Below are 27,195 nucleotides of genomic sequence, written 5' to 3' on the forward strand. Positions count from 1 at the left end.
GGAGTATGAAAATATTGAAGAAGAATCTGAAGCTATTGAGCGAATAGCTATTGACGCTATTCATAGCCATAGCATGGCCGAATAGCTGCGTTAGCATCGCCGGTAAAATGTGCGGACCAAACGATCAGGACTTTCGCATCTTTTGACACTGGAGCAACTTAAATCTGTCGATTGGTAAGTGTTTGTTTCGCATTAAATGTGGGTGGAAGGAAACGTAATATAGTTGCAAATGCATCTACAGGTTATCCATACATCTCTGTGCCATGTCTGCTTTAGCACCGCCGGTAAATAGCATGTTAGGATCGATTAGCGTAGCATGTTAGCAGGCAGTCAAAATCAACAAAACTCACCTTTGTGATTTCGTTGACTATCGTTGCAAATGCATCTACAGGTTATCCATACATCTCTGTGCCATGTCTGCTTTAGCACCGCCGGTAAATAGCATGTTAGCATCGATTAGCGTAGCATGTTAGCATCAATTAGCTGGCAGTCAACATCAACAAAACTCACATTTGTGATTTTGTTGACTATCGTTGAAAATGCATCTGCAGGTTATCCATACATCTCTGTGCCATGTCTGTCTTAGCATCGCCGGTCAAATGTGGAGACACTCTGGCACATTCAATGGGGGTCTGGCGGCAGACACTTTGGCATCTTCGGGCCAGTGGTGCAACTTGAATCCCTCCCTGTTAGTGTTGTTACACCCTCCGACAACACACCGACGAGGCATGATGTCTCCAAGGTTCCAAAAAATAGACAAAAAACGGAAAATAACAGAGATGAGACCCAATGTTTACAATGTGTTAAAAATGAAAATGGTGGCTGTGTTACCTCGGCGACGTCACATTCTGACGTCATCGCCTCCAGCGCGATAAACAGAAAGGCGTTTAATTCGCCAAATTCACCCATTTAGAGTTCAGAAATCGGTTAAAAAAATAGATGGTCTTTTTTCTGCAACATCAAGGTATATATTGACGCTTACATAGGTCTGGTGATAATGTTCCCCATTAAAGGCCTACTGAAAGCCACTACTACCCACCATGCAGTCTGATAGTTTATATATCAATGATGAAATATTAACATTGCAACACATGCCAATACGGCCTTTTTAGTTTACTAAATTGCAATTTTAAATTCCCCGCGAGTTTCTTGTCGAAAACGTCGCGGAATGACGACGCGTGACGTCACGGACTGTCAGGAAATATTAGCTCAGCACCAGTTACGGCTAAAAGTCGTCTGCTTTAACCGCATAATTACACAGTATTTTGGACATCTTTGTTGCTGAATCTTTTGCAATTTCTCCATTTAATAATGGAGACTATAAAGAAGAATGCTGTTGGTGGATTGCAGCTGTCTTTAGCACCGAGACACAGCCAATGTTTCTTTTGTTTGTTGTGAAGCTTTAACACTGAGCGGTCAAGCGAACATGTTTTCTCTACGTCAACTAGCATGTTTTTGGATGGGGAAATTGTGATATATATATCTTACCGGAGACATCATTGGATTATTCGTCGCCCTGCAGCAGCGGCAGATGTGAGCTTGGCTCCTCGGCTTCTCTCTGAGACACTTCGTGTTCACCGCAGCCATCCGACCTCGGGGTATGTCTTTACAATCATTTACAATCTTTAAAATCTCACTAAAATACTATTAAAACAATAAGCAGATAAGGAATTGTGGAAGTCTGCTGCTTCCGGGTTCTCGGGACCACCAAGGACTTACATGACAAGCTTCCAAAGTTCAACACGATTTATTTTTCAATAATCTTTTTTCTGCGATGTCACTCTCTGCCTTACGGCATTGTCGTCCGTCAAAACTCCACCCCCGCCGCCTCCCGACTGCGGCCTTTTAACCAAACGACAGGTGATTAGATGAACACTTTTAGCTTTGTCATCCACTCACCTGTCGCCAAACCTCGAAGCCGGCCCTGCCACACCCCGCTTCCCCGCAGGCGCGCAGGCCACGCCCACCACAGGGATCTTCCAGAATTATCCTGGTAAATGTGTCCAATTACATCTGAAACGCTCACACTGCCGTCGCCCGGAGCTGTCGCTTTTTTTTCTTTTTTTTTTTTCTAGTCCTTCACTATCAATATCTTAAGTCACGAATCTTTCATCCTCGCTCAAATTAATGGGGAAATTGTCGCTTTTTCGGTCCGAATTGCTCTTACCGCTGGTGGCTCCCATTATAAACAATGTGAGGATGTGTGGAGCCCTGCAACTTGTGACATCACGCACACATACTTCCGGTAAAGGCAGGGCTTTTCTATTAGCGACCAAAAGTTGCAAACTTTATCGTCAATGTTCTCTACTAAATCTTTTTAGCAAAAATATGGCAATATCGCAAAATGATCAAGTATGACACATAGAATGGACCTGCTATCCCCGTTTAAATAAGAAAATCTCATTTCAGTAGGTCTTTAAGTAGCACCAGGGTCAATTGGAAGCAGCTGTGCACGTCCCACAATTCTGCCCACAAGAGCCACTTAGGAGCTCTAAGAGGAAAGAGAAATGTAAGAACAAGGTCAATGGCACCAAAAGAGGAAAATTGACAATACAAACCACAATGTGGCAGCAGGCGGTGACTACTTCCCTCAAATTAAATTTGGAAAAAAATGGACTGAGCATAAGAGTTAAACCATCACAAATAAAGTGAAATAATTCAAAAAGTTGAGCTTTGTAACTCACTTTGATCCAAATTCATGCAGGATATTTCTTCAGAATGTTCCACTGGAGCATGGGTGTCAAACTCTGGCCCACGGGCCAAATTTGGCCAGCCGTGTAATTTAATTTGACCCTTGAGGCAATATCAATTTAGCATTAGAGCTGGCCCGCCGCTGTAACACCGCATTCACCGCTAATACTCATACTTGCCAACCCTCCCTAATTTTCCCGGTAGACTCCCGAAGTTTAGTGCCGCTCCCGAAAATCTCCCGGGGCAACCATTCTCCCGAATTTCTACCGATTTCCACCTGGACAACTATATTGGGGGCGTGCATTTAAGGTACTGCCTTTAGCGTTCTCTACAACCTGTCGTCACGTCCGCTTTTCCTCCATACTAACAGCGTGTCACATAATATTTGTGGATTTTACACACACACACACACACAAGTGAATGCATACTTGGTCAACAGCCATACAGGTCACACTGAGGGTGGCCGTAGAAACAACTTTAGCACCGTTACAAATATGCGCCACACTGTGAACCCACACCAAACAAGAATGACAAACGCATTTCGGGTGAACATCCGCACCGTAACACAACAGAACAAATACCCAGAACCCTTTGCAGCACTAACTCTTCCGGGAAACTTCCAACAAGCTGACCAATAATTAACGTTTTATTCATGCATTTTATCTTGCTACTTCAAGGCTTGAATGTTTGGTTCATTCATTATTGTTATTTTATTTTCAAATTTATTATTAGCCTGTGGAAAAAATTTAATATTTACCTCAGAAGATTGCAAATAGAAAAAAAGGCATACAATTGTTATTTAAATTGTATTTGATATGCCATTGATATTTTTTTTTATCATTATTATTATTTTTTAAACTCAATTTTGCATGTCACTAAAGTTATATAAGCCTTGCTTGTTCAACATTTAATGCAAAATTTGTCTGGGTCCCTATTAAAAGGTTAATTTGTTCAACCTTGGCCCACGGCTTTGTTCTGTTTAAAATGTTGGCCCACTCTGTATTTGAGTTCGACACCCCTGCACTGGAGAATGATGTCAAACTGTTATGTCTACTCGGAATTGGCCCTGTTCTAAGATGGCGACTTGTCCAGGGTACCCCGCCTTCCGCTCGATTGTAGCTGAGATAGGCTCCGGCGCCATCACTCACCGCCGTAACCCCGAAGGAAATAAGCGGTAGGAAAATGGATGGATGGATGGATGGGATTGAAATTTAGATTTCAATACATGGTTAAATATTTGAATATTTTTACGAAAATAAGTTTTATATCTTTGTTTTGAAATTTTGAAATGGACAAGTTTACTTTTATTTTCAGAATAAGTAGTGTATAATAAAATAGTTTTACCGGGGTTGGGGAGCTGGTTGTACTTATTCCTCTCGCGAGATTTGGAAAAGAGCTTCTTACTTGTTTCTCTCGCGAGATCTGACAACACTGCGCGCGAACCAAACACGGCGAGGATAAAGCAAGATGGCGTCTGACGGTGAAGACGTTATTGCAGTCATCACAGTTCAGTGTTCTTAATCTGTGCCTCCATGTACACATATATGTCCTTTATTACACTCTAGTAAATAGAGTAAACATCGTTAATAACTGTTTGCATCCGGTTATATTAGTCTGAGCGCACTTTGATGCTTCTCCAGCTAGCTTAGCTTGCTAGTTAGCTTAGCTTGTTAGCTGCTAACAAAGAGAGGCGGAAGTGATCAAAACACATCGCTAAGCAGAGATCAAGTGTGAGTGTAAAGTGTTGTGATTGTGTGAAAATGTGCGAAAGAACCATAGCAGAGTACGAGGAGGAACTTTGTCCAACAAAAGAGGAGAAGGAGCGACAACATCAAAAACATCAAGTTGTGTTACACAGAACAGGTTTGTTTACTTCTTACTCTCACATCTTTACTCACTTTATATTTATTATTAACACTATTCTTGAATAGATTGTCTATAGGAAGATGAATTGTCATGTGAGGATGATGCACTGATTATGTTCTTCATAAAAACGAGACAGTTTCAGACACACAATATTTATGAGAGGTTGATGTTCCTCTCAGTTTGTAACAATGTGTATCAACATGTTTACACAAAACTCACACAGTCACCGGGGGAATATTCCAGAGAGCAGGTTAAGTACAAAGTCCTGAGTATGCCAAGCTCGAGAGTTTTACCTGCACAAATAAGAGAGGTAAGACAAAGTCAGAGTCAGTTACCATGGTAACTGACGCTGTAAACCTAGTCTGCTAGCTGGCAGGTTTGACAAGTTATATATGTGTGTAAAAGCTATACCGACCTGTTATTTCCTTCACATTGGTGCAGCCATTAACCTACTACAACACCTACTCAGTGGCCTAGTGGTTAGAGTGTCCGCCCTGAGATCGGTAGGTTGTGAGTTCAAACCTCGACCCAATCATACCAAAGACTGTAAAAATGGGACCCATTACTTTCCTGCTTGGCACTCAGCATCAAGGGTGGGAATTGGGGGTTAAATCACTTTAAAAATTATTCCCGGGTACGGTTGCTGCTGCTCCCTGCTCCCCTCACCTCCCAGGAAGATGGGTCAAATGCAGAGAATACTCTCGCCACTCCTAGTGTGTGTGAGACAATCATTGGTACTTTAACCTTTTAATGTGGCAGTGATTGTCGAAAAAACAAAGCCTGATCTAAAGATGACATCTTGATCTCATACCATCTCAAACCAATTGGCCGTTCATTATTAAGTGAAATGTCTTATAGTCGCTGAAAGGGGAACATTATCAGCAGACCTATGTAAGCGTCAATATATACCTTGATGGTGCAGAAAAAAGACCATATATTTTTTTAACCGATTTCCGAACTCTAAATGGGTGAATTTTGGCGAATTAAACGCCTTTCTGTTTATCGCTCTGGAGGGGATGTCGTCAGAATGTGACGTCGCCGAGGTAACACACCCACCATTTTCATTTTCAACCCATTGTAAACATTTGGTCTCAGCTCTGTTATTTTCCGTTTTTTCGACTATTTTTTGGAACCTTGGAGACATCATGCCTCGTCGGTGTGTTGTCGGAGGGTGTAACAACACTAACAGGGAGGGATTCAAGTTGCACCACTGGCCCGAAGATACCAAAGTGTCTGCCGCCAGACCCCCATTGAATGTATCAAAGTGTCTCCACATTTTACCATGAAGACAGACATGGCACAGAGATGTATGGATAACCTGCAGATGCATTTGTAATGATAAGGTCAACGAAATCACAAAAGTGAGTTTTGTTGATGTTGACTTATGTGCTAATTAGACATATTTGGTCGCGGCGTGACTGCCAGTTAATCGATGCTAACATGCTACGCTAATCGATGCTAACATGCTATTTACCGGCTGTGCTAAAGCAGACATGCCACAGAGATGTATGGATAACCTGCAGATGCATTTGTAACGATAAAGTCACAGAAATCACAAAAATGTGAGTTTTGTTGATGTTGACTGCCAGCTAATCGATGATAACATGCGACGCTAATTGATGCTAACATGCTACGTACCGGCGTTGCTAAAGCAGACATGGCACAGAGATGTATGGATAACCTGCAGATGCATTTGCAACGATAAAGTCAACGAAATCACAAAGGTGAGTTTTGTTGATGTTGACTTATGTGCTAATCAGACATATTTGGTCGCGGCGTGACTACCAGTTAATCGATGCTAACATGCTATTTACCGGCGGTGCTAAAGCAGACATGGCACAGAGATGTATGGATAACCTGCAGATGCATTTGTAACGATAAAGTCACAGAAATCACAAAATTGTGAGTTTTGTTTGTGTTGACTGTCAGCTAATCGATGCTAACATGCTATGCTATTCGATGCTAACATGCTACTTACAGGCGGTGCTAAAGCAGACATGGCACAGAGATGTATGGATAACCTGTAGATGCATTTGCAACTATATTACGTTTCCTTCCACCCACATGTAATGCGAAACAAACACTTACCAATCGACGGATTTAAGTTGCTCCAGTGTCAAAAGATGCGAAAGTCCTGATCGTTTGGTCCGCACATTTTACCGGCGATGCTAACGCAGCTATTCGGCCATGCTATGGCTATGAATAGCGTCAATAGCTATTCGCTCAATAGCTTCAGTTTCTTCTTCAATATTTTCATACTCCAACCATCTGTTTCAATACATGCGTAATCTGTTGAATCGCTTAAGCCGCTGAAATCCGAGTCTGAATCCGAGCTAATGTCGCTATATCTTGCTGTGCTATTCGCCATTGTTTGTTTACATTGGCAGCACTGTATGACGTCACAGGGAAATGGATAGTGGCATCGCAAATAGCGAAAATCAAGCACTTTAAAGCTTTTGTTAGGGATATTCGGAGACCGGTAAAATGTTGAAAAAAAAAATATCAAAAAATACAACATGCCACTGGGAACTGATTTTTATTGTTTTTAACCCTTTTGAAATTGTGATAATGTTCCCCTTTAAATTTGTCTTTAGCCAAGCAACACTATGCTTTATCCAGTTACTCGGTTAATCAAAAGCATTTCCAGTAAAACACTGGATTAATAACATTTCCAATAGCTACAGCCCATTATATCATGTACGATTTAATATTTGCATGTATGTGTTAAAGTGTGTTTTATTTGTGTCTTGTAGACATCCATCAGCTGATTGGACACCGAGAAAAATGTCTCCCTCATCTGCAGGGGGACGGTTTCACTTTAGAGTATCCACAGCCCTCATATTTTAAAGGGGACAAGGAGGATCCAAAGCCCCCTTGTTTTAAAGAGGAAGAGGAGGGAGAGTGTCCTGTAGGGCAGGAGGAGGCTGATCTCAGCAAGTTTCCACTGACTGTTGTCTCTGTGAAGACTGAAGAGCATGAAGACAAACCACCTGAGTCCTCACAGCTTCATCACAGTCCAAGTAAGCACAACATCCACATATCATCTAATACAATGTTTGTGACACATGTTCATCCGGGGGCCACATTTATCACTAAAGATGGAGATATACTTGCTTTTTAACACCACCATTTAAAAATTCCTGAGGTTTTTCAGTGTTATAACTTCACCTTTATTGTGAGTTTTTAAGCCAAAATGTGTCCATTCTCCCTTTTCTGTCTCCACACTGTGTCTGCTTGTAAGTACTCCGTGATTGTGTGCTGCCGAACATGCTCGTCTGCTCGTAAACCAGCAATGTCACAACGTGACTTCGATGGGGGAGAGGGGGGGTGCGGGGCCGGTACGTTACAGAGACGGCATAGTACCGAAAACGATTCATTAGCAGTACTATACTAATACCGGTATACTGTACAACCCTAATAGGTGGTATGGCACACTTATAATTAAAATAAAAAAATAATGTTGGTTTTCATCAGATATGTTCTAGTATTGTATATGTGGATGGGGGCCCTGCTTTGGAAATAACTTCAGAGATCAGGTTTAGTTCCACTTCAAACTTTCACATGTTGCACAATGAGATGAGTGCTGTAGCACAAGCCTGGGATAACATGAACAGTTGTGGAACTTTCTAACAAACACAGTGGAAAGTATTTTGAGAAAAATGAAAATACGCAGATATTGCTTTCTCCTTTTCTTGTTAACTGGAGATAAAAACGGGATCTCGTTGGAAGCGCGATGTATGCGCAGACTTTTTAGGTATAACAAAATGGTGGCTGCCAAGGTACAAACCCTGTTTCCATATGAGTTGGGAAATTGTGTTAGATGTAAATATAAACGGAATACAATGATTTGCAAATCATTTTCAACCCATATTCAGTTGAATATTAGATTAGATTAGATAATACTTTATTTATTCCGTCAGGAGAGTTCCTTCAGGAAAATTAAAATTTTCAGTACAATCCCATTCAAGTTTAGACAAACATTAGAGGGAGACAGAACAGGATCGCTGACGGGTCTGCCGGCTTCCAGCGCCCCTTACAAAAAAGATGAGATACAGGTAAACAATGGGGTGGGGGTGAATGGGAGAAAAAAAATAGAAGATTAAAATAAAATAAAAATCGGTCTTAGCCTGGGCCCCGGAGAGGGGGTGCAGACTGAGGCCAAGGGAAAAAAAACAATAACTCATAGCCATAGTACACAGGCCTCTTCCATGTGTGTAAGAGGGAAACATCAAACATCAAAGAACACAGAGGACATTAAAGACATTAAAGCAGCAGATACAACCAGACACTTCTACATACAGCTATGAATAAAAAGTAAAAGAAACATATCCACTGTGGTGGCCTCTGCGGTGTTCCACGCCATCGCTGGGGTGGGGGGAGCATGGCCAGAGACAGGAGCAGACCCAACAAAGCAACCAAGACAGCCGACTCCACTCTCGGCCAGTGTCCAGTCCGCATGGATGAGCGAGGATACGTCCAAGGTGACTGAGGTGTCCGACACCTGCTCACCCAGTCAAGACACCGCGAAGCCTCTCCGTCCCAGCGCTCAGTGCTAGCTCCGCAGTCCTGTCCCCTCATCCGCATCTCCTCCAGTCCCTCCAAACTCTGCAGTCCTGTCCCCTCATCCGCATCCCCGCCAGTCCCTCCAAACCGACTCCGGTGTGGCAGACACCCAGCAGCTGGTCTCCATGGCCAAAAGGCTCCCGGGAGGCAGATCCAGAAGTCCACAAAAAAAGCACCACAGAGGTCACGAAAGTGCCACCCCTTGTCACACAGTCCCAAAGGGTCCCGGACCAAAATGCAAAAAAATATAATAAGACATGAAAACAAGAGGGAAACACAAAAGGATGACACAAGAGCACAGAGCTCCTGCCTACAGCAGCCACTACAGCAGCGCCATCTTGGAAAAAAAAATATGCTACAAAGACAACATATTTGATGTTCAAACTGATAAACATTTTTTTTTTGCAAATAATCATTAACTTTAGAATTCGATGCCAGCAACACGTGACAAAGAAGTTGGGAAAGGTGGCAATAAATTCTGATAAAGTTGAGGAATGCTCATCAAACACTTATTTGGCACATCCCACAGGGGTGCAGGCTAATTGGGAACAGGTGGGTGCCATGATTGGGTATAAAAACAGCTTCCTAAAAAAGTGCTCAGTCTTTCACAAGAAAGAATGGGGCGAGGTACACCCCTTTGTCCACAACTGTGTGAGCAAATAGTCAAACGGTTTAAGAACAACGTTTCTCAAAGTGCAATTACAAGAAATTTTGAGATTTCAACATCTACGCTCCATAATATCATCAAAAGGTTCAGAGAATCTGGAGAAATCACTCCACGTAAGCGGTATATCCGGAAACAAACATTGAATGACCGTGACCTTCCATCCCTCAGACGGCACTGTATCAAAAACCGACATCAATCTCTTAAGGATATCACCACATGGGCTCGGGAACACTTCAGAAAACCGCTGTCCCTAAATACAGTTCGTCGCTACATCTGTAAGTGCAAGTTAAAGCTCTACTATGCAAAGCGAAAGCCATTTATCAACAACATCCAGAAACGTCGCTGACTTCTCTGGGCCCGAGATCATCTAAGATGGACTAATGCAAAATGGAGAAGTATTCTGTGGTCTGACGAGTCCGCATTTCAAATTGATTTTGGAAATATTCGATATCGTGTCATCCGGACCAAAGTGGAAGCGAACCATCCAGACTGTTATCGACGCAAAGTTCAAAAGCCAGCATAAGGCGCTCTTGGTAGCCATCCACAAGCTCCTGCTAGACTTGTTGACCACTCTTCTTGACACAATTGGTGCAGTTCAGCTAAATGTTTTGGTTTTCTGACATTGACTTGTTTCTTCAGCATTGTCCACACGTTTATGTCGGGACTTTGGGAAGGCCATTTTAAAACCCTAATTCTAGCCTGATTTAGCCATTCCTTGACCACTTTTGATGTGTTTGGGGTCATTGTCCTGTTGGAACACCCAACTGCGCCCAAGACCCAACCTCCGGGCTGATGATTTTAGGTTGTCCTGAAGAATTTGGAGGTAATCCTTCTTTTTCATTGTCCCATTTAAAGCACCAGTTCCATTGGCAGCGAAACAGGCCCAGAATATAATACTACCACCACCATGCTTGCCGGTTGGCATGGTGTTCCTGGCATTAAAGGCCTCACCTTTTCTCCTCCAAACATATTACTGTGTGTTGTGACCAAACAGCTCAATTTTTGTTTCATCGGACATCACATGGACAAAGATAAGACCTTCTGGAGGAAAGTTTTGTGTAATACCACAAAAATAACGTGTAGTATCTTATTAATTTATAGCCAAAAATATTTTCAAAGCAGAATATTGTCCTTAGGGCCCTCTGGGACCCCATGGGGTAACCATAAGGTCTGGGCCTCTTAAGACCTCACTGTTGGTGCTAATCGACCTGTTTCTTCTCCTTTTTACAAAATTTGAAAGCAAAAGTTAATCCACAAATAACAGAATCGAAAATGAAATCTGAATTGGTAAAATCCTATCAATATCGCTCCTAAGATGTGACTGAAGAAATATAGACTCCTCTAGAGCATGTTTTTCTTCTTGTGTCCTGCAGACGTCTGTGAAGAACATCTTCCCTCCAACCCAAAGAAGTGGAGCTTCAAGATGAGCAAGGAGGAGCCACAGCCCTTCCACATTAAGGAGGAAGAAGAGGCGCCACATACATTGCAAATGCAAAGGGAAGAAAATAACCCACTGAAATCCCATTTTAAAGAGGAAGAGGAGGAACACAGCATCAGTCAAGAATGGTTGAAAGAGTTCCATGTGATTGTGAAGAGTGAAGATGATGAGGTCAAAGGTGAGAGTGAGGAGAGGGGAGGGGGGGAGCCTCCAAGCAGCAGCTCAACTCAACACATGACAACAGAAGCTGATGGAGACCACTGTGGAGGATCACAAGCAGACAAGCTCTTAGCTCCACTATCAGATAGTGAGGACACAACGTCACACTCTCCTGACACTGATGATGAAGACTCTAAAGATGATAAGACATGTCACACTGACAACACACACTTCACATGTTCTCACTGCGACAAAACGTTTAAACATAATTGTCATCTGGCAAGACACATGAGAATACACACCGGAGAAAAACCGTTTTCTTGCTCAGAATGTGGTAAAGGTTTTATACAAAGTCACAATTTGAAAGTACACATGAGAACACACACTGGAGAAAAACCTTTTTCATGTTCAGTGTGTGGCAAAGGTTTTGTACTAAGACGCACTTTGAAAGTACACATGAGAACACACACTGGACAAAAACCATTCATGTGCTCAATTTGTGGTAAAAGGTTCAGCGACCAATCAGGCTTGATAAGACACACAAAAATACACACCGGCGAAAAACCTTTTATCTGCTCGGAATGCGGTAAAGGTTTTTTGCGAAGTTTCTGTTTGAAAGCACACATGAGCATACACACTGGAGACAAACCTTTGTCATGTTCAGTCTATTTTCAGAGTATGAAAATATTGAAGAAGAAACTGAAGCTATTGAGTGAATAGCTATTGACGCTATTCATAGCCATAGCATGGCCGAATAGCTGCGTTAGCATCGCCGGTAAAATGTGCGGACCAAACGATCAGGACTTTCGCATCTTTTGACACTGGAGCAACTTAAATCTGTCGATTGGTAAGTGTTTGTTTCGCATTAAATGTGGGTGGAAGGAAACGTAATATAGTTGCAAATGCATCTACAGGTTATCCATACATCTCTGTGCCATGTCTGCTTTAGCACCGCCGGTAAATAGCATGTTAGCATCGATTAGCGTAGCATGTTAGCATCGATTAGCTGGCAGTCAACATCAACAAAACTCACATTTGTGATTTCGTTGACTATCGTTGCAAATGCATCTGCAGGTTATCCATACATCTCTGTGCCATGTCTGCCTTAGCATCGCCGGTCAAATGTGGAGACACTCTGGCACATTCAATGGGGGTCTGGCGGCAGACACTTTGGCATCTTCGGGCCAGTGGTGCAACTTGAATCCCTCCCTGTTAGTGTTGTTACACCCTCCGACAACACACCGACGAGGCATGATGTCTCCAAGGTTCCAAAAAATAGTCAAAAAAACGGAAAATAACAGAGCTGAGACCCGGTGTTTGTAATGTGTTGAAAATGAAAATGGTGGGTGTGTTACCTCGGCGACGTCACATTCTGACGTCATCGCTTCCAGCGCGATAAACAGAAAGGCGTTTAATTCGCCAAATTCACCCATTTAAAGTTCAGAAATCGGTTAAAAAAATAGATGGTCTTTTTTCTGCACCATCAAGGTATATATTGACACTTACATAGGTCTGGTGATAATGTTCCCCTTTAAAGGCCTACTGAAAGCCACTACTACCCACCACGCAGTCTGATAGTTTATATATCAATGATGAAATATTAACATTGCAACACATGCCATTACGGCCTTTTTAGTTTACTAAATTGCAATTTTAAATTCCCCGCGAGTTTCTTGTTGAAAACGTCGCGGAATGACGACGCGTGACGTCATGGACTGTCAGGAAATATTTTGGACATCTGTGTTGCTGAATCTTTTGCAATTTGTTCATTTAATAATGGAGACTATAAAGAAGAATGCTGTTGGTGGAAAGCGGTGGATTGCGGCTGTCTTTAGCACCGAGACACATCCGGTGTTTCTTTGTTTGTTGTGAAGCTTTAACACAGAGCGGTCAAGCAAACATGTTTTCCTTACGTCAACCAGCATGTTTTTGGATGGGGAAATTGTGATATATATCTTACCGGAGACATCATTGGATTATTCATCGTCCTGCAGCAGCGGCTGCTTCGAGCTTGGCTCCTCGGCTTCTCTCTGAGACACTTCATGTTCACCGCAGCCATCTGACCTCAGGGTATGTCTTTACAATCATTTACAATCTTTAAAATCTCACTAAAATAACAATAAGCAGATAAGGGATTGTGTAAGTCTGCTGCTTCCGGGTTCTCGGGACCACCAAGGACTGACATGACAAGCTTCCAAAGTTCAACACGATTTATTTTTCAATAATCTTTTTTCTGCTTTACAGAAATGTTCTCCCTTCTGCAATGTCACTCTCTGCCTTTCGGCATTGTCATCCGTCAAAACTCCGCCCCCGCCGCCTCCCGACTGCGGCCTTTTAACAAAACGACAGGTGATTAAATGAACACTTTTAGCTGTGTCATCCACTCACCTGTCGCCAAACCTCAAAGCTGGCCCTGCCACACCCCGCTTCCCCGCAGGCGCGCAGGCCACGCCCACCACAGGGATCTTCCAGAATTTTCCTAGTAATTGTGTCCAATTACATCTGAAACGCTCACACTGCCGCCGCCCGGAGCTGTCGCTTTTTTTTCTTTTTTTTTTTTCTAGTCCTTCACTATCAATATCTTAAGTCACGAATCTTTCATCCTCGCTCAAATTAATGTGGAAATTGTCGCTTTCTCGGTCCGAATAGCTCTTACCGCTGGTGGTTCCCATTATAAACAATGTGAATATGTGTGGAGCCCTGCAACTCGTGACGTCACGCACACATACTTCCGGTAAAGGCAGGGCTTTTCTATTAGCGACCAAAAGTTGCAAACTTTATCGTCAATGTTCTCTACTAAATCTTTTTAGCGAAAATATGGCAATATCGCAAAATGATCAAGTATGACACATAGAATGGACCTGCTATCCCCGTTTAAATAAGAAAATCTCATTTCAGTAGGTCTTTAAGTAGCACCAGGGTCAATTGGAAGCAGCTGTGCACGTCCCACAATTCTGCCCACAAGAGCCACTTAGGAGCTCTAAGAGGAAAGAGAAATGTAAGAACAAGGTCAATGGCACCAAAAGAGGAAAATTGACAATACAAACCACAATGTGGCAGCAGGCGGTGACTACTTCCCTCAAATTAAATTTGGAAAAAAATGGACTGAGCATAAGAGTTAAACCATCACAAATAAAGTGAAATAATTCAAAAAGTTGAGCTTTGTAACTCACTTTGATCCAAATTCATGCAGGATATTTCTTCAGAATGTTCCACTGGAGCATGGGTGTCAAACTCTGGCCCACGGGCCAAATTTGGCCAGCCGTGTAATTTAATTTGGCCCTTGAGGCAATATCAATTTAGCATTAGAGCTGGCCCGCCGCTGTAACACCGCATTCACCGCTAATACTCATACTTGCCAAACCTCCCTAATTTTCCCGGTAGACTCCCGAAGTTCAGTGCCCCTCCCGAAAATCTCCCGGGGAAACCATTCTCCCAAATTTCTACCGATTTCCACCTGGTCAACTATATTGGGGGCGTGCATTTAAGGCGCTGCCTTTAGCGTTCTCTACAACCTGTCGTCACGTCCACTTGTCGTCCATACTAACAGCATGTCACATAATATTTGTGGCTTTTACACACACACACACACACACAAGTGAATGCATACTTGGTCAACAGCCATACAGGTCACACTGAGGGTGGCCGTAGTAACAACTTTAGCATTGTTACAAATATGCGCCACACTGTGAACCCACACCAAACAAGAATGACAAACGCATTTCGGGTGAACATCCGCACCGTAACACAACAGAACAAATACCCAGAACCCCTTGCAGCACTAACTCTTCCGGGAAACTTCCAGCAAACTGACCAATAATTAACGTTTTATTCATGCATTTTCTCTTGCTACTTCAAGGCTTGAATGTTTGGTTCATTCAATATTGTTATTTTATTTTCAAATGTACTATTAGCCTGTGGAAAAAATTTAATATTTACCTCAGAAGATTGCAAATAGAAAAAAAGGCCTACAATTTTTATTTAAATTTTATTTGATATGCCCTTGATATTTTTTTATCATTATTATTATTATTTGAAACTCAATTTTGCATGTCACTAAAGTTATACAAGCCTTGCTTGTTCAACATTTAATGCAAAACTTGTTTGGGTCCCTATTAAAAGTTTAATTTGTTTCGTTTAAAATTTTGGCCCACTCTGTATTTGAGTTCGACACCCATGCACTGGAGAATGATGTCAAACTGTTATGTCTACTCGGAATTGGCCCTGTTCTAAGATGGCGACTTGTCCAGGGTACCCCGCCTTCCGCTCGATTGTAGCTGAGATAGGCTCCGGCGCCATCACCCACCGCCGTAACCCCGAAGGAAATAAGCGGTAGGAAAATGGATGGATGGATGGATGGGGTGGAAATTTAGATTTCAATACATGGTTAAATATTTGAATATTTTTACGAAAATAAGTTTTATATCGTTGTTTTGAAATTTTGAAATGGACAAGTTTACTTTTATTTTCAGAATAAGTAAATAGTGTATAATAAAATAGTTGCACCGGGGGTGGGGAGCTTGTTGTACTTATTCCTCTCGCGAGATTTGGAAAAGAGCTGCTTACTTGTTTCTCTCGCGAGATCTGACAACACTGCGCGCGAACCAAACACGGCGAGGATAAAGCAAGATGGCGTCTGACGGTGAAGACGTTATTGCAGTCGTCACAGTTCAGTGTTCTTAATCTGTGCCTCCATGTACACATATATGTCCTTTATTACACTCTAGTAAATAGAGTAAACATCGTTAATAACTGTTTGCATCCGGTTATATTAGTCTGAGCGCACTTTGATGCTTCTCCAGCTAGCTTAGCTTGCTAGTTAGCTTAGCTTGTTAGCTGCTAACAAAGAGAGGCGGAAGTGATCAAAACACATCGCTAAGCAGAGATCAAGTGTGAGTGTAAAGTGTTGTGATTGTGTGAAAATGTGCGAAAGAACCATAGCAGAGTACGTGGAGGAACTTTGTCCAACAAAAGAGGAGAAGGAGCGACAACATCAAAAACATCAAGTTGTGTTACACAGAACAGGTTTGTTTACTTCTTACTCTCACATCTTTACTCACTTTATATTTATTATTAACACTATTCTTGAATATATTGTCAATAGGAAGATGAATTGTCATGTGAGGATGATGCACTGATTGTTTTACATTGTTCATAAAAACGAGACAGTTTCAGACACACAATATTTATGAGAGGTTGATGTTCCTCTCAGTTTGTAACAATGTGTATCAACATGTTTACACAAAACTCACACAGTCACCGGGGGAATATTCCAGAGAGCAGGTTAAGTACAAAGTCCTGAGTATGTAAAGCTCGAGAGTTTTACCTGCACAAATAAGAGAGGTAAGACAAAGTCAGAGTCAGTTACCATGGTAACTGACGCTGTAAACCTAGCCTGCTAGCTGGCAGCTTTGACAAGTTATATATGTGTGCAAAAGCTATACTGACCTGTTATTTCCTTCATTTTGATGCAGCCATTAACCTACTACGTCCACCTACTCAGTGGCCTAGTGGTTAGAGTGTCCGCCCTGAGATCGGTAGGTTGTGAGTTCAAACCTCGACCCAATCATACCAAAGACTGTAAAAATGGGATCCATTACCTCCCTGCTTGGCACTCAGCATCAAGGGTGGGAATTGGGGGTTAAATCACTTTAAAAATTATTCCCGGGTACGGTTGCTGCTGCTCCCTGCTCCCCTTACCTCCCAGGATGATGTGTCAAATGCAGAGAATAATCTCGCCACACCTAGTGTGTGTGTGACAATCATTGGTACTTTAACCTTTTAATGTGGCAGTGATTGTCGAAAAAACAAAGCCAGATCTAAAGATGACATCTTGATCTCATACCATCTCAAACCAATCAGCCGTTCATTATTAAGTGAAATGTCTTATAGTCGCTTAAAGGGGAACATTATCACCAGACCTATGTAAGCGTCAATATATACCTTGATGGTGCAGAAAAAAGACCATATATTTTTTTAACCGATTTCCGAACTCTAAATGGGTGAATTTTGGCGAATTAAACGCCTTGCTGTTTATCGCTCTGGAGGGGATGTCGTCAGAATGTGACGTCGCCGAGGTAACACACCCGCCATTTTCATTTTCAACCCATTGTAAACATTTGGTCTCAGCTCTGTTATTTTCCGTTTTTTCGACTATTTTTTTGGAACCTTGGAGACATCATGCCTCGTCGGTGTGTTGTCGGAGGGTGTAACAACACTAACAGGGAGGGATTCAAGTTGCACCACTGGCCCGAAGATGCCAAAGTGTCTGCCGCCAGACCCCCATTGAATGTATCAAAGTGTCTCCACATTTTACCATGAAGACAGACATGGCACAGAGATGTATGGATAACCTGCAGATGCATTTGTAATGATAAGGTCAACAAAATCACAAAAGTGAGTTTTGTTGATGTTGACTTATGTGCTAATCAGACATATTTGGTCGCGGCGTGACTGCCAGTTAATCGATGCTGACATTCTACGCTAATCGACGCTAACATGCTATTTACCGGCGGTGCTAAAGCAGACATGGCACAGAGATGTATCGATAACCTGCAGATGCATTTGTAACGATAAAGTCACAGAAATCACAAAGGTGAGTTTTGTTGATGTTGACTGCCAGCTAATCGATGCTAACATGCTACGCTAATCGATGCTAACATGCTAATTACCGGCGGTGCTAAAGCAGACATGGCACAGAGATGTATGGATAACCTGCAGATGCATTTGCAACGATAAAGTCAACGAAATCACAAAGGTGAGTTTTGTTGATGTTGACTGCCAGCTAATCGATGCTAACATGCTACACTAATCGATGCTAACATGCTAATTACCGGCGGTGCTAAAGCAGACATGGCACAGAGATGTATGGATAACCTGTAGATGCATTTGCAACTATATTACGTTTCCTTCCACCCACATTTAATGCGAAACAAACACTTACCAATCGACGGATTTAAGTTGCTCCAGTGTCAAAAGATGCGAAAGTCCTGATCGTTTGGTCCGCACATTTTACCGGCGATGCTAACGCAGCTATTCGGCCATGCTATGGCTATGAATAGCGTCAATAGCTATTTGCTCAATAGCTTCAGTTTCTTCTTCAATACTTTCATACTCCAACCATCTGTTTCAATACATGCGTAATCTGTTGAATCGCTTAAGCCGCTGAAATCCGAGTCTGAATCCGAGCTAATGTCGCTATATCTTGCTGTGCTATTCGCCATTGTTTGTTTACATTGGCAGTACTGTATGACGTCACAGGGAAATGGATAGTTGCATCGCAAATAGCGAAAATCAAGCACTTTAAAGCTTTTTTTAGGGATATTCGGAGACCGGTAAAATGTTGAAAAAAAACCTTCAAAAAAATACAACATGCCACTGGGAACTGATTTTTATTGTTTTTAACCCTTTTGAAATTGTGATAATGTTCCCCTTTAAATTTGTCTTTAGCCAAGCAACACTACTCTTTATCCAGTTACTCGGTTAATCAAAAGCATTTCCAGTAGAACACTTTATAATAACATTTCAAATAGCTACAGCCCTATATTTCTTGTACGATTTAATATTTGCATGTATGAGTTAAAATGTGTTTTGTTTGTGTCCTGTAGACATCCATCAGCTGATTGGACACCGAGAAGAATGTCTCCCTCATCTGCAGGGGGACAGTTTCACTTCAGAGTATCCACAGCCCTCTTATTTTAAAGAGGAAGAGGAGGGAGAGTGTCCTGTAGGGCAGGAGGAGGCTGATCTCAGCAAGTTTCCACTGACTGTTGTCTCTGTGAAGACTGAAGAGCATGAAGACAAACCACCTGAGTCCTCACAGCTTCATCACAGTCCAAGTAAGCACAACATCCACATATCATCTAATACAATGTTTGTGACACATGTTCATCCGGGGGCCACATTTATCACTAAAGATGGGGATATATTTGCTTTTTAACACCACCATTTAAAAATTCCTGTGGTTTTTTAGTGTTATAACTTCACCTTTATTGTTAGTTTTTAAGCCAAAATGTGTCCATTCTCCCTTTTCTGTCTACACACTGTGTCTGCTTGTAAGTACTCTGTGATTGTGTGCTGCCGAACATGCTCGTCTGCTCGTAAACCAGCAATGTCACAACGTGACTTCGATGCGGGAGAGGGGGGTGCAGGGCTGGTACGTTACAGAGACGGTATAGTACCGAAAATGATTCATTAGCGGTACTATACTAATACTGGTGTACTGTACAACCCTAATAGGTGGTATGGCACACTTATAATTAAAATAAAAAAATAATGTTGGTTTTCATCAGATATGTTCTAGTATTGTATATGTGGATGGGGGCCCTGCTTTGGAAATAATGTGTACCCCTTTCAGAGATCAGGTTTAGTTCCACTTCAAACATTCACATGTTGCACAATGAGATGAGTGCTGTAGCACAAGCCTGGGATAACGTGAACAGTTGTGGAACTTTCTAACAAACACAGTGGAAAGTATTTTGAGAAAAATTAAATGACACAGATATTGCTTTCTCCTTTTCCTGTTAACTGGAGATAAAAACGGGATCTCGTGGGAAGCGCGATGTATGCGCAGACTTTTCAGGTACAACAAAATGGTGGCTGCCAAAGTACAAACCCCGTTTCCATATGAGTTGGGAAATTGTGTTAGATGTAAATACAAACGGAATACAATGATTTGCAAATCATTTTCAACCCATATTCAGTTGAATATTAGATTAGATTAGATAGTACTTTATTTATTCCGTCAGGAGAGTTCCTTCAGGAAAATTAAAATTTTCAGTACAATCCCATTCAAGTTTAGACAAACATTACAGGGAGACAGAACAGGATCGCTGACGGGTCTGCCGGCTTCCAGCGCCCCTTACAAAAAAGATGAGATACAGGTAAACAATGGGGTGGGGGGGAATGGGAGAAAAAAAATAGAAGATTAAAATAAAATAAAATAAAAATCGGTCTTAGCCTGGGCCCTGGAGAGGGGGTGCAGACTGAGGCCAAGGGAAAAAAAACAATAACTCATAGCCATGGTACACAGGCCTCTTCCATGTGTGTAAGAGGGAAACATCAAACATCAAAGAAGACAGAGGACATTAAAGACATTAAAGCAGCAGATACAACCAGACACTTCTACATACAGCTATGAATAAAAAGTAAAAGAAACATATCCACTGTGGTGGCCTCTGCGGTGTTCCACGCCATCGTCCGCTGGGGTGGAGGGAGCATGGCCAGAGACAGGAGCAGACCCAACAAAGCAACCAAGACAGCCAACTCCACTCTCGGCCAGTGTCCAGTCCGCATGGATGAGCGAGGATACGTCCAAGGTGACTGAGGTGTCCGACACCTGCTCACCCAGCCAAGACACAGCGAAGCCTCTCTGTCCCAGCGCTCAGTGCTAGCTCCGCAGACCTGTCCCCTCATCCGCATCTCCTCCAGTCCCTCCAAACTCTGCAGTCCTGTCCCCTCATCTGAATCCCCGCCAGTCCTTCCAAACCGACTCCGGTGTGGCAGACACCCAGCAGCTGGTCTCCATGGCCAAAGGGCTCCCAGGAGGTAGATCCAGAAGTCCACAAAAAAAGCACCACAGAGGTCACGAAAGTGCCACCCCTTGTCACACAGTCCCAAAGGGTCCCGGACCAAAAGGAAAGAAAATATAAAAACACATGAAAACAAGAGGGAAACACAAAAGGATGACACAAGAGCACAGAGCTCCTGCCTACAGCAGCCACTACAGCAGCGCCATCTTGGGAAAAAAATATGCTACAAAGACAACATATTTGATGTTCAAACTGATAAACATTTTTTTTTTTGCAAATAATCATTAACATTAGAATTCGATGCCAGCAACACGTGACAAAGAAGTTGGGAAAGGTGGCAATGAATTCTGATAAAGTTGAGGAATGCTCATCAAACACTTATTTGGCACATCTCACAGGGGTGCAGGCTAATTGGGAACAGGTGGGTGCCATGATTGGGTATAAAAACAGTTCCTAAAAAAATGTTCAGTCTTTCACAAGAAAGGATGGGGCGAGGTACACCCCTTTGTCCACAACTGCGTGAGCAAATAGTCAAACAGTTTAGGAACAACGTTTCTCAAAGTGCAATTGCAAGAAATTTAGGGATTTCAACATCTACGGTCCATAATATCATCAAAAGGTTCCAAGCATCTAGAAAAATCACTCCACGTAAGCGGTATATCCGGAAACAAACATTGAATGACCGTGACCTTCCATCCCTCAGAGGGCACTGTATCAAAAACCGACATCAATCTCTAAAGGATATCACCACATGGGCTCGGGAACACTTCAGAAAACCGCTGTCACTAAATACAATTCGTCGCTATATCTGTAAGTGCAAGTTAAAGCTCTACTATGCAAAGCGAAAGCCATTTATCAACAACATCCAGAAAAGTCGCCGACTTCTCAGGGCCCGAGATCATCTAAGATGGACTGATGGAAAATGGAAAAGTATTCTGTGGTCTGACGAGTCCACATTTCAAATTGATTTTGGAAATATTCGATATCGTGTCATCCGGACCAAAGGGGAAGCGAACCATCCAGACTGTTATCGACGCAAAGTTCAAAAGCCAGCATAAGGCACTCTTGGTAGCCATCCACAAGCTCCTGCTAGTATTGTTCACCACTTTTCTTGACACAATTGGTGCAGTTCAGCTAAATGTTTTGGTTTTCTGACATTGACTTGTTTCTTCAGCATTGTCCACACGTTTATGTCGGGACTTTGGGAAGGCCATTCTAAAACCTTAATTCTAGCCTGATTTAGCCATTCCTTCACCACTTCTGACGTGTTTGTGGTCATTGTCCTGTTGGAACACCCAACTGCGCCCAAGACCCAACCTCCGGGCTGATGATTTTAGGTTGTCCTGAAGAATTTGGAGGTAATCCTTCTTTTTCATTGTCCCATTTAAAGCACCAGTTCCATTGGCAGCGAAACAGGCCCAAAGCATGATACTACCACCACCATGCTTGACGGTTGGCATGGTGTTCCTGGCATTAAAGGCCTCACCTTTTCTCCTCCAAACATATTGCTGGGTATTGTGGCCAAACAGTTACATTTTTGTTTCATCTGACATCACATGGACAAAGATAAGACCTTCTGGAAGAAAGTTTTGTGTAATACCACAAAAATAGTGTGTAGTATCTTATTAATTTATAGCCAAAAATATTTTCAAAGCAGAATATTGTCCTTAGGGCCCTCTGGGACCCCATGGGGTAACCATAAGGTCTGGGCCTCTTAAGACCTCACTGTTGGTGCTAATCGACCTGTTTCTTCTCCTTTTTACAAAATTTGAAAGCAAAAGTTAATCCACAAATAACAGAATCGAAAATGAAATCTGAATTGGTAAAATCCTATCAATATCGCTCCTAAGATGTGACTGAAGAAATATAGACTCCTCTAGAGCATGTTTTTCTTCTTGTGTCCTTCAGACGTCTGTGAAGAACATCTTCCCTCCAACCCAAAGAAGTGGAGCTTCAAGATGAGCAAGGAGGAGCCACAGCCCTTCCACATTAAGGAGGAAGAAGAGGCGCCACATACATTGCAAATGCAAAGGGGAGAAAATAACCCACTGAAATCCCATTTCAAAGAGGAAGAGGAGGAACACAGCATCAGTCAAGAATGGTTGAAAGAGTTCCATGTGATTGTGAAGAGTGAAGATGATGAGGTCAAAGGTGAGAGTGAGGAGAGGGGAGGGGGGGAGCCTCCAAGCAGCAGCTCAACTCAACACATGACAACAGAAGCTGATGGAGACCACTGTGGAGGATCACAAGCAGACAAGCTCTTAGCTCCACTATCAGATAGTGAGGACACAACGTCACACTCTCCTGACACTGATGATGAAGACTCTAAAGATGATAAGACATGTCACACTGACAACACACACTTCACGTGTTCTCACTGCAACAAAACCTTTAAACATAATTGTCATCTGGCAAGACACATGAGAATACACACCGGAGAAAAACCGTTTTCTTGCTCAGAATGTGGTAAAGGTTTTATACAAAGTCACAATTTGAAAGTACACATGAGAACACACACTGGAGAAAAACCTTTTTCATGTTCAGTGTGTGGCAAAGGTTTTGTACTAAGACGCACGTTGAAAGTACACATGAGAACACACACTGGACAAAAACCATTCATGTGCTCAATTTGTGGTAAAAGGTTCAGCGACCAATCAGGCTTGATAAGACACACAAAAATACACACCGGCGAAAAACCTTTTATCTGCTCGGAATGCGGTAAAGGTTTTTTGCGAAGTTTCTGTTTGAAAGCACACATGAGCATACACACTGGAGACAAACCTTTGTCATGTTCAGTCTGTCGTAAAGGATTTACACAAGGCGGTGAGTTGAAAAGACACATGAGAACGCACACCGGCGAAAAACTTTATGCATGTTCAGTGTGTTGTAAAAGTTTTGTGCAAAGTTCGCATTTGAAAAGACACATGAGAACACACACGGAAGAGAAGGTGTTGAGTTGCAGTGTGTGTGGTGAAAGATTCTCTTCTAAGTCCCAGTGTCAGAAACACAAGTGTGCTGGTGAGAACAGCAGCAGCAAATGAAGATGCAGGATTTGAAATAAACTGTCAAAACTTTGACTTTCTGACAACATCGGCACATATAACATGTGTGACATCATTGTTGTGTGTGTAACACAATCTTGTTAATATGATTCTAACATTTATGGATTAGACACTTCAGATTAGTGCTTTTATTTCAGTCAAGTACATGAGTTAATATACACATTTGTGTACTTTAAAATGAACACAACAATTTGACTGAAAGGGTGAGAATAAACAGTACATAAAACATGTTACATACAATAAACATTGTATGTGTCGATATATTAATAATTCACTTTTATACTTATTCATGATAGTGTTTTTATGTATGTTTCTTGAGATAATGAAGTGTTACATATTTTATTTTGTAATTCTAGATGAACTCCTTTATATGATGTACATATTTGTTTTACATGTGTTCATACCTTTGCTTTTGAGTACACATAAATCCCTCTTAGTTCATATTTACTGGTTCACATCTGAAACATCTTCTGGACCACTTCTGGAAGCATATTATTATTTACTTTATACATCATTTCAACAGTTGCCGTTTATACAATTTTAAAATGTGTGACTTTATCAATCATTTGTTGGGTCTCTATAATCCATTCTATTAATTATATTTATTACTCTCTTGTGTAATATGAATATTGTGATTGTTTTATATGTATGTCCCCAGACCTTTATGCATTATATAGATGAGAATATAGCAGAGTTATTTGTGGAAGGTCATTAACTTTTAAAATGTGTGACTTTATGATAATCATTTGTGGTGGGTTGATAATCCATTCTATTAATTATCTTTATTACTCTCTTGTGTAATATGAATATTGTTGTGTGATTGTTTTATATGTATGTCCCCAGACCTTTATGCAATAAACAATGTATGCTTCAACTGAAGTTGGGTACAATAAATATCGTTAACATTTGTTAGTATGTATTTTATTCTTTTTAATATTGCAACCAATGTTTTATTGTTTTCTTCATATGACTTAGATGTAGTTTCCAGCTTACTTCATTATCTAGACCATGGTTGTCAAACTCTGGCCCCCGGCCCGTGTAATTTCACTTGGCCCTTGAGGCAATATCAAATTAACATTAGAACATCGCATTCACCGCTAACACTCACTTGCCAACCCTCTCGATTTTCCCGGGAGACTCTCGAAGTTCGGTGCCCCTCCCGAATTTCATCCCGGACAACAATATTTGGGGTGGGCTTTAAAGGCACTGCCTTTGGGGTTCTCTATAACCTGTCTCCACGTCCGCTTTTCCTCCATACCAGGGGTCGGCAACCTGTGGCTCTTTAGCGCCGCCCTAGTGGCTCTCTGGAGCTTTTTCAAAAATATATGAAAAATGGAAATGATGAGGGGAAAAAACATATTTTTTGTTTTAATTTGGTTTCTCTAAAAAGGACAAACATGACACAAACCTCCCTAATTGCTATGAAGCACACAGTTTATTTGCTTCACCGATTCGAGTATTTGGCGAGCGCCGTTTTGTCCTACTAATTTTGCCGGTCCTTGAACTCACCGTAGTTTGTTTAGATGTATAACTTTCTCCGACTTTCTAAGACGTGATTTATGCCACTTCTTTTTCCGTCTCATTTTGTCCACCAAACTTATAAACTTAAAAGGTGAGTTTTGTTGATGTTATTGACTTATGTGGAGTGCGCTAATCAGACATATTTGGCCACAAATCGATGCTAAAATGCTATTTAGGCTAGCTGTATGTACATATTGCATCATTATGCCTCATTTGTAGCTATATTTGAGCTCATTTTGTTTCCTTTAAGTCCTCATAATTCAATGGGGCGGCATAGCTCGGTTGGTAGAGCGGCCGTGCCAGCAACTTGAGGGTTGCAGGTTCGATTCCCGCTTCCGCCCTCCTAGTCACTGCCGTTGTGTCCTTGGGCAAGACACTTTACCCGCTTGCTCCCAGTGCCACCCACACTGGTTTAAATGTAACTTAGATACTGGGTTTCACTATGTAAAGCGCTTTGAGTTACTAGAGGAAAAGTGCTATATAAATATAATTCACAATGTATATCTCATGACACATTAGCTCTATGTAATATGGCTTTTCATTTGTTGTGGCTCCACACAGATTTGTTTTTGTATTTTTGGTCCAATATGGCTCTTTCAACATTTTGGGTTGCCGACCCCTGCTCTATACAAACAGCGTGCCGGCCCAGTCACATAATACATGCGGCTTATACATACACACAAGTGAATGCAAGGCATACTTGGTCAACAGCCATATAGGTCACACTGAGGGTGGCCGTATAAATAACTTTAACACTGTTACAAATATGCGCCACACTGTGAACCCACACCAAACAAGAACGACACATTTCGGGAGAACATCCGCACCGTAACACAACATAAACAAGCAACCAGCTCTATTAATTCTTCTTTTTACTGGCAGTTTGCAGCCTTGACTTGAAAGGTTCATACTGCCACCTACTGGACTGTAGAATGTAGTGTGGTCCCCAACTACTGGGCTGCGGCCCGATTGGTACCGGGCCGCAGAACGATTTTTTATTTAAAAAAATAATAATAAATGAATTAAAAAAAAAAATGTTGTTTTTTTTATTTTTATTAAATCAACATAAAAACACAATATACACTTACAAATAGTGCACTAACCACAAAAAACTCCCTTTTTCAAGACAAATTATTAAGCGTTGACCGGTCCGCGGATACAAAAAGGTTGGGGACATAGGACAGAAGGAAGAAATCCCGTTAAGAACCTGTGGAGGGCAGCAATACACCTAAGATGTTCTACTAGTCTGCTGAAATAAAAAAAAGAAGAAGAAGAAAGAGGAAAAAGCAAGATGGCGTTAGGGGGAGAAAGTCTAAACGTGGGCATTATAGTTCTGTTTATTTAATCAGTGCATACATGTGCACATATATGTCGTTTTATAGGTTAAACATCGTCAATAATTGTTTCTATCCGGATACATTAGTCCGAGCGCCTTTTGACGCTTCCCGCGCTTGCTCGTCAGCCTAAGCTAGCTTGTTAGCTAGTTAGCTAGCTTAGCTTGTTAGCTGCTAACAAAGACGCGACGCATTCGCACAACTTTGCGCGGATTAAGGACACATAATTAGTGATCAGAACACATCGTTAAGCAGAGCTCAAATGTGAGTGTAAAGTGTTGTGATTGTGTGAACATGTGCGAAAGAAGGATAGCAGAGTACGAGGAGGAACTTTCGAGAACAAAAGCCGAGAAGGAACATCAAC

The 27,195-nt window shown here is 41.8% G+C and overlaps 2 protein-coding genes across 2 annotated transcripts; both read left to right on the forward strand.

Moving 5' to 3' along the window:
- Positions 1-4,144: 4,144 nt before the first annotated feature.
- Positions 4,145-12,735, forward strand: LOC133542514 (zinc finger protein 3-like). Its single transcript, XM_061886719.1, has 3 exons — positions 4,145-4,554; positions 7,311-7,577; positions 11,161-12,735. The coding sequence occupies exons 1-3, from the start codon at positions 4,452-4,454 to the stop codon at positions 12,102-12,104; spliced, it is 1,314 nt and encodes a 437-aa protein (XP_061742703.1). The 5' UTR covers positions 4,145-4,451; the 3' UTR covers positions 12,105-12,735.
- Positions 12,736-15,993: 3,258 nt separating this feature from the next.
- Positions 15,994-24,884, forward strand: LOC133542493 (zinc finger protein 391-like). The gene is made up of 3 exons (XM_061886689.1): positions 15,994-16,409; positions 18,992-19,222; positions 22,823-24,884. The coding sequence occupies exons 1-3, from the start codon at positions 16,307-16,309 to the stop codon at positions 23,953-23,955; spliced, it is 1,467 nt and encodes a 488-aa protein (XP_061742673.1). The 5' UTR covers positions 15,994-16,306; the 3' UTR covers positions 23,956-24,884.
- Positions 24,885-27,195: the final 2,311 nt, after the last annotated feature.

The sequence above is a fragment of the Nerophis ophidion genome, linkage group LG24, assembly GCF_033978795.1.
Source record: "Nerophis ophidion isolate RoL-2023_Sa linkage group LG24, RoL_Noph_v1.0, whole genome shotgun sequence".
Lineage (NCBI taxonomy): Eukaryota > Metazoa > Chordata > Actinopteri > Syngnathiformes > Syngnathidae > Nerophis > Nerophis ophidion.

What these genes read in the sequence shown, in the direction of transcription:
- LOC133542514 (XM_061886719.1), top strand. Translation starts at nt 4,452, where the DNA reads ATGTGCGAAAGAACCATAGCAGAGTACGAGGAGGAACTTTGTCCAACA. An exon ending in AGTTGTGTTACACAGAACAG is followed by an intron (nt 4,555 to 7,310) that starts GTTTGTTTACTT and finishes TGTGTCTTGTAG; the next exon opens with ACATCCATCAGCTGATTGGA. An exon ending in ACAGCTTCATCACAGTCCAA is followed by an intron (nt 7,578 to 11,160) that starts GTAAGCACAACA and finishes TGTGTCCTGCAG; the next exon opens with ACGTCTGTGAAGAACATCTT.
- LOC133542493 (XM_061886689.1), top strand. Translation starts at nt 16,307, where the DNA reads ATGTGCGAAAGAACCATAGCAGAGTACGTGGAGGAACTTTGTCCAACA. An exon ending in AGTTGTGTTACACAGAACAG is followed by an intron (nt 16,410 to 18,991) that starts GTTTGTTTACTT and finishes TGTGTCCTGTAG; the next exon opens with ACATCCATCAGCTGATTGGA. An exon ending in ACAGCTTCATCACAGTCCAA is followed by an intron (nt 19,223 to 22,822) that starts GTAAGCACAACA and finishes TGTGTCCTTCAG; the next exon opens with ACGTCTGTGAAGAACATCTT.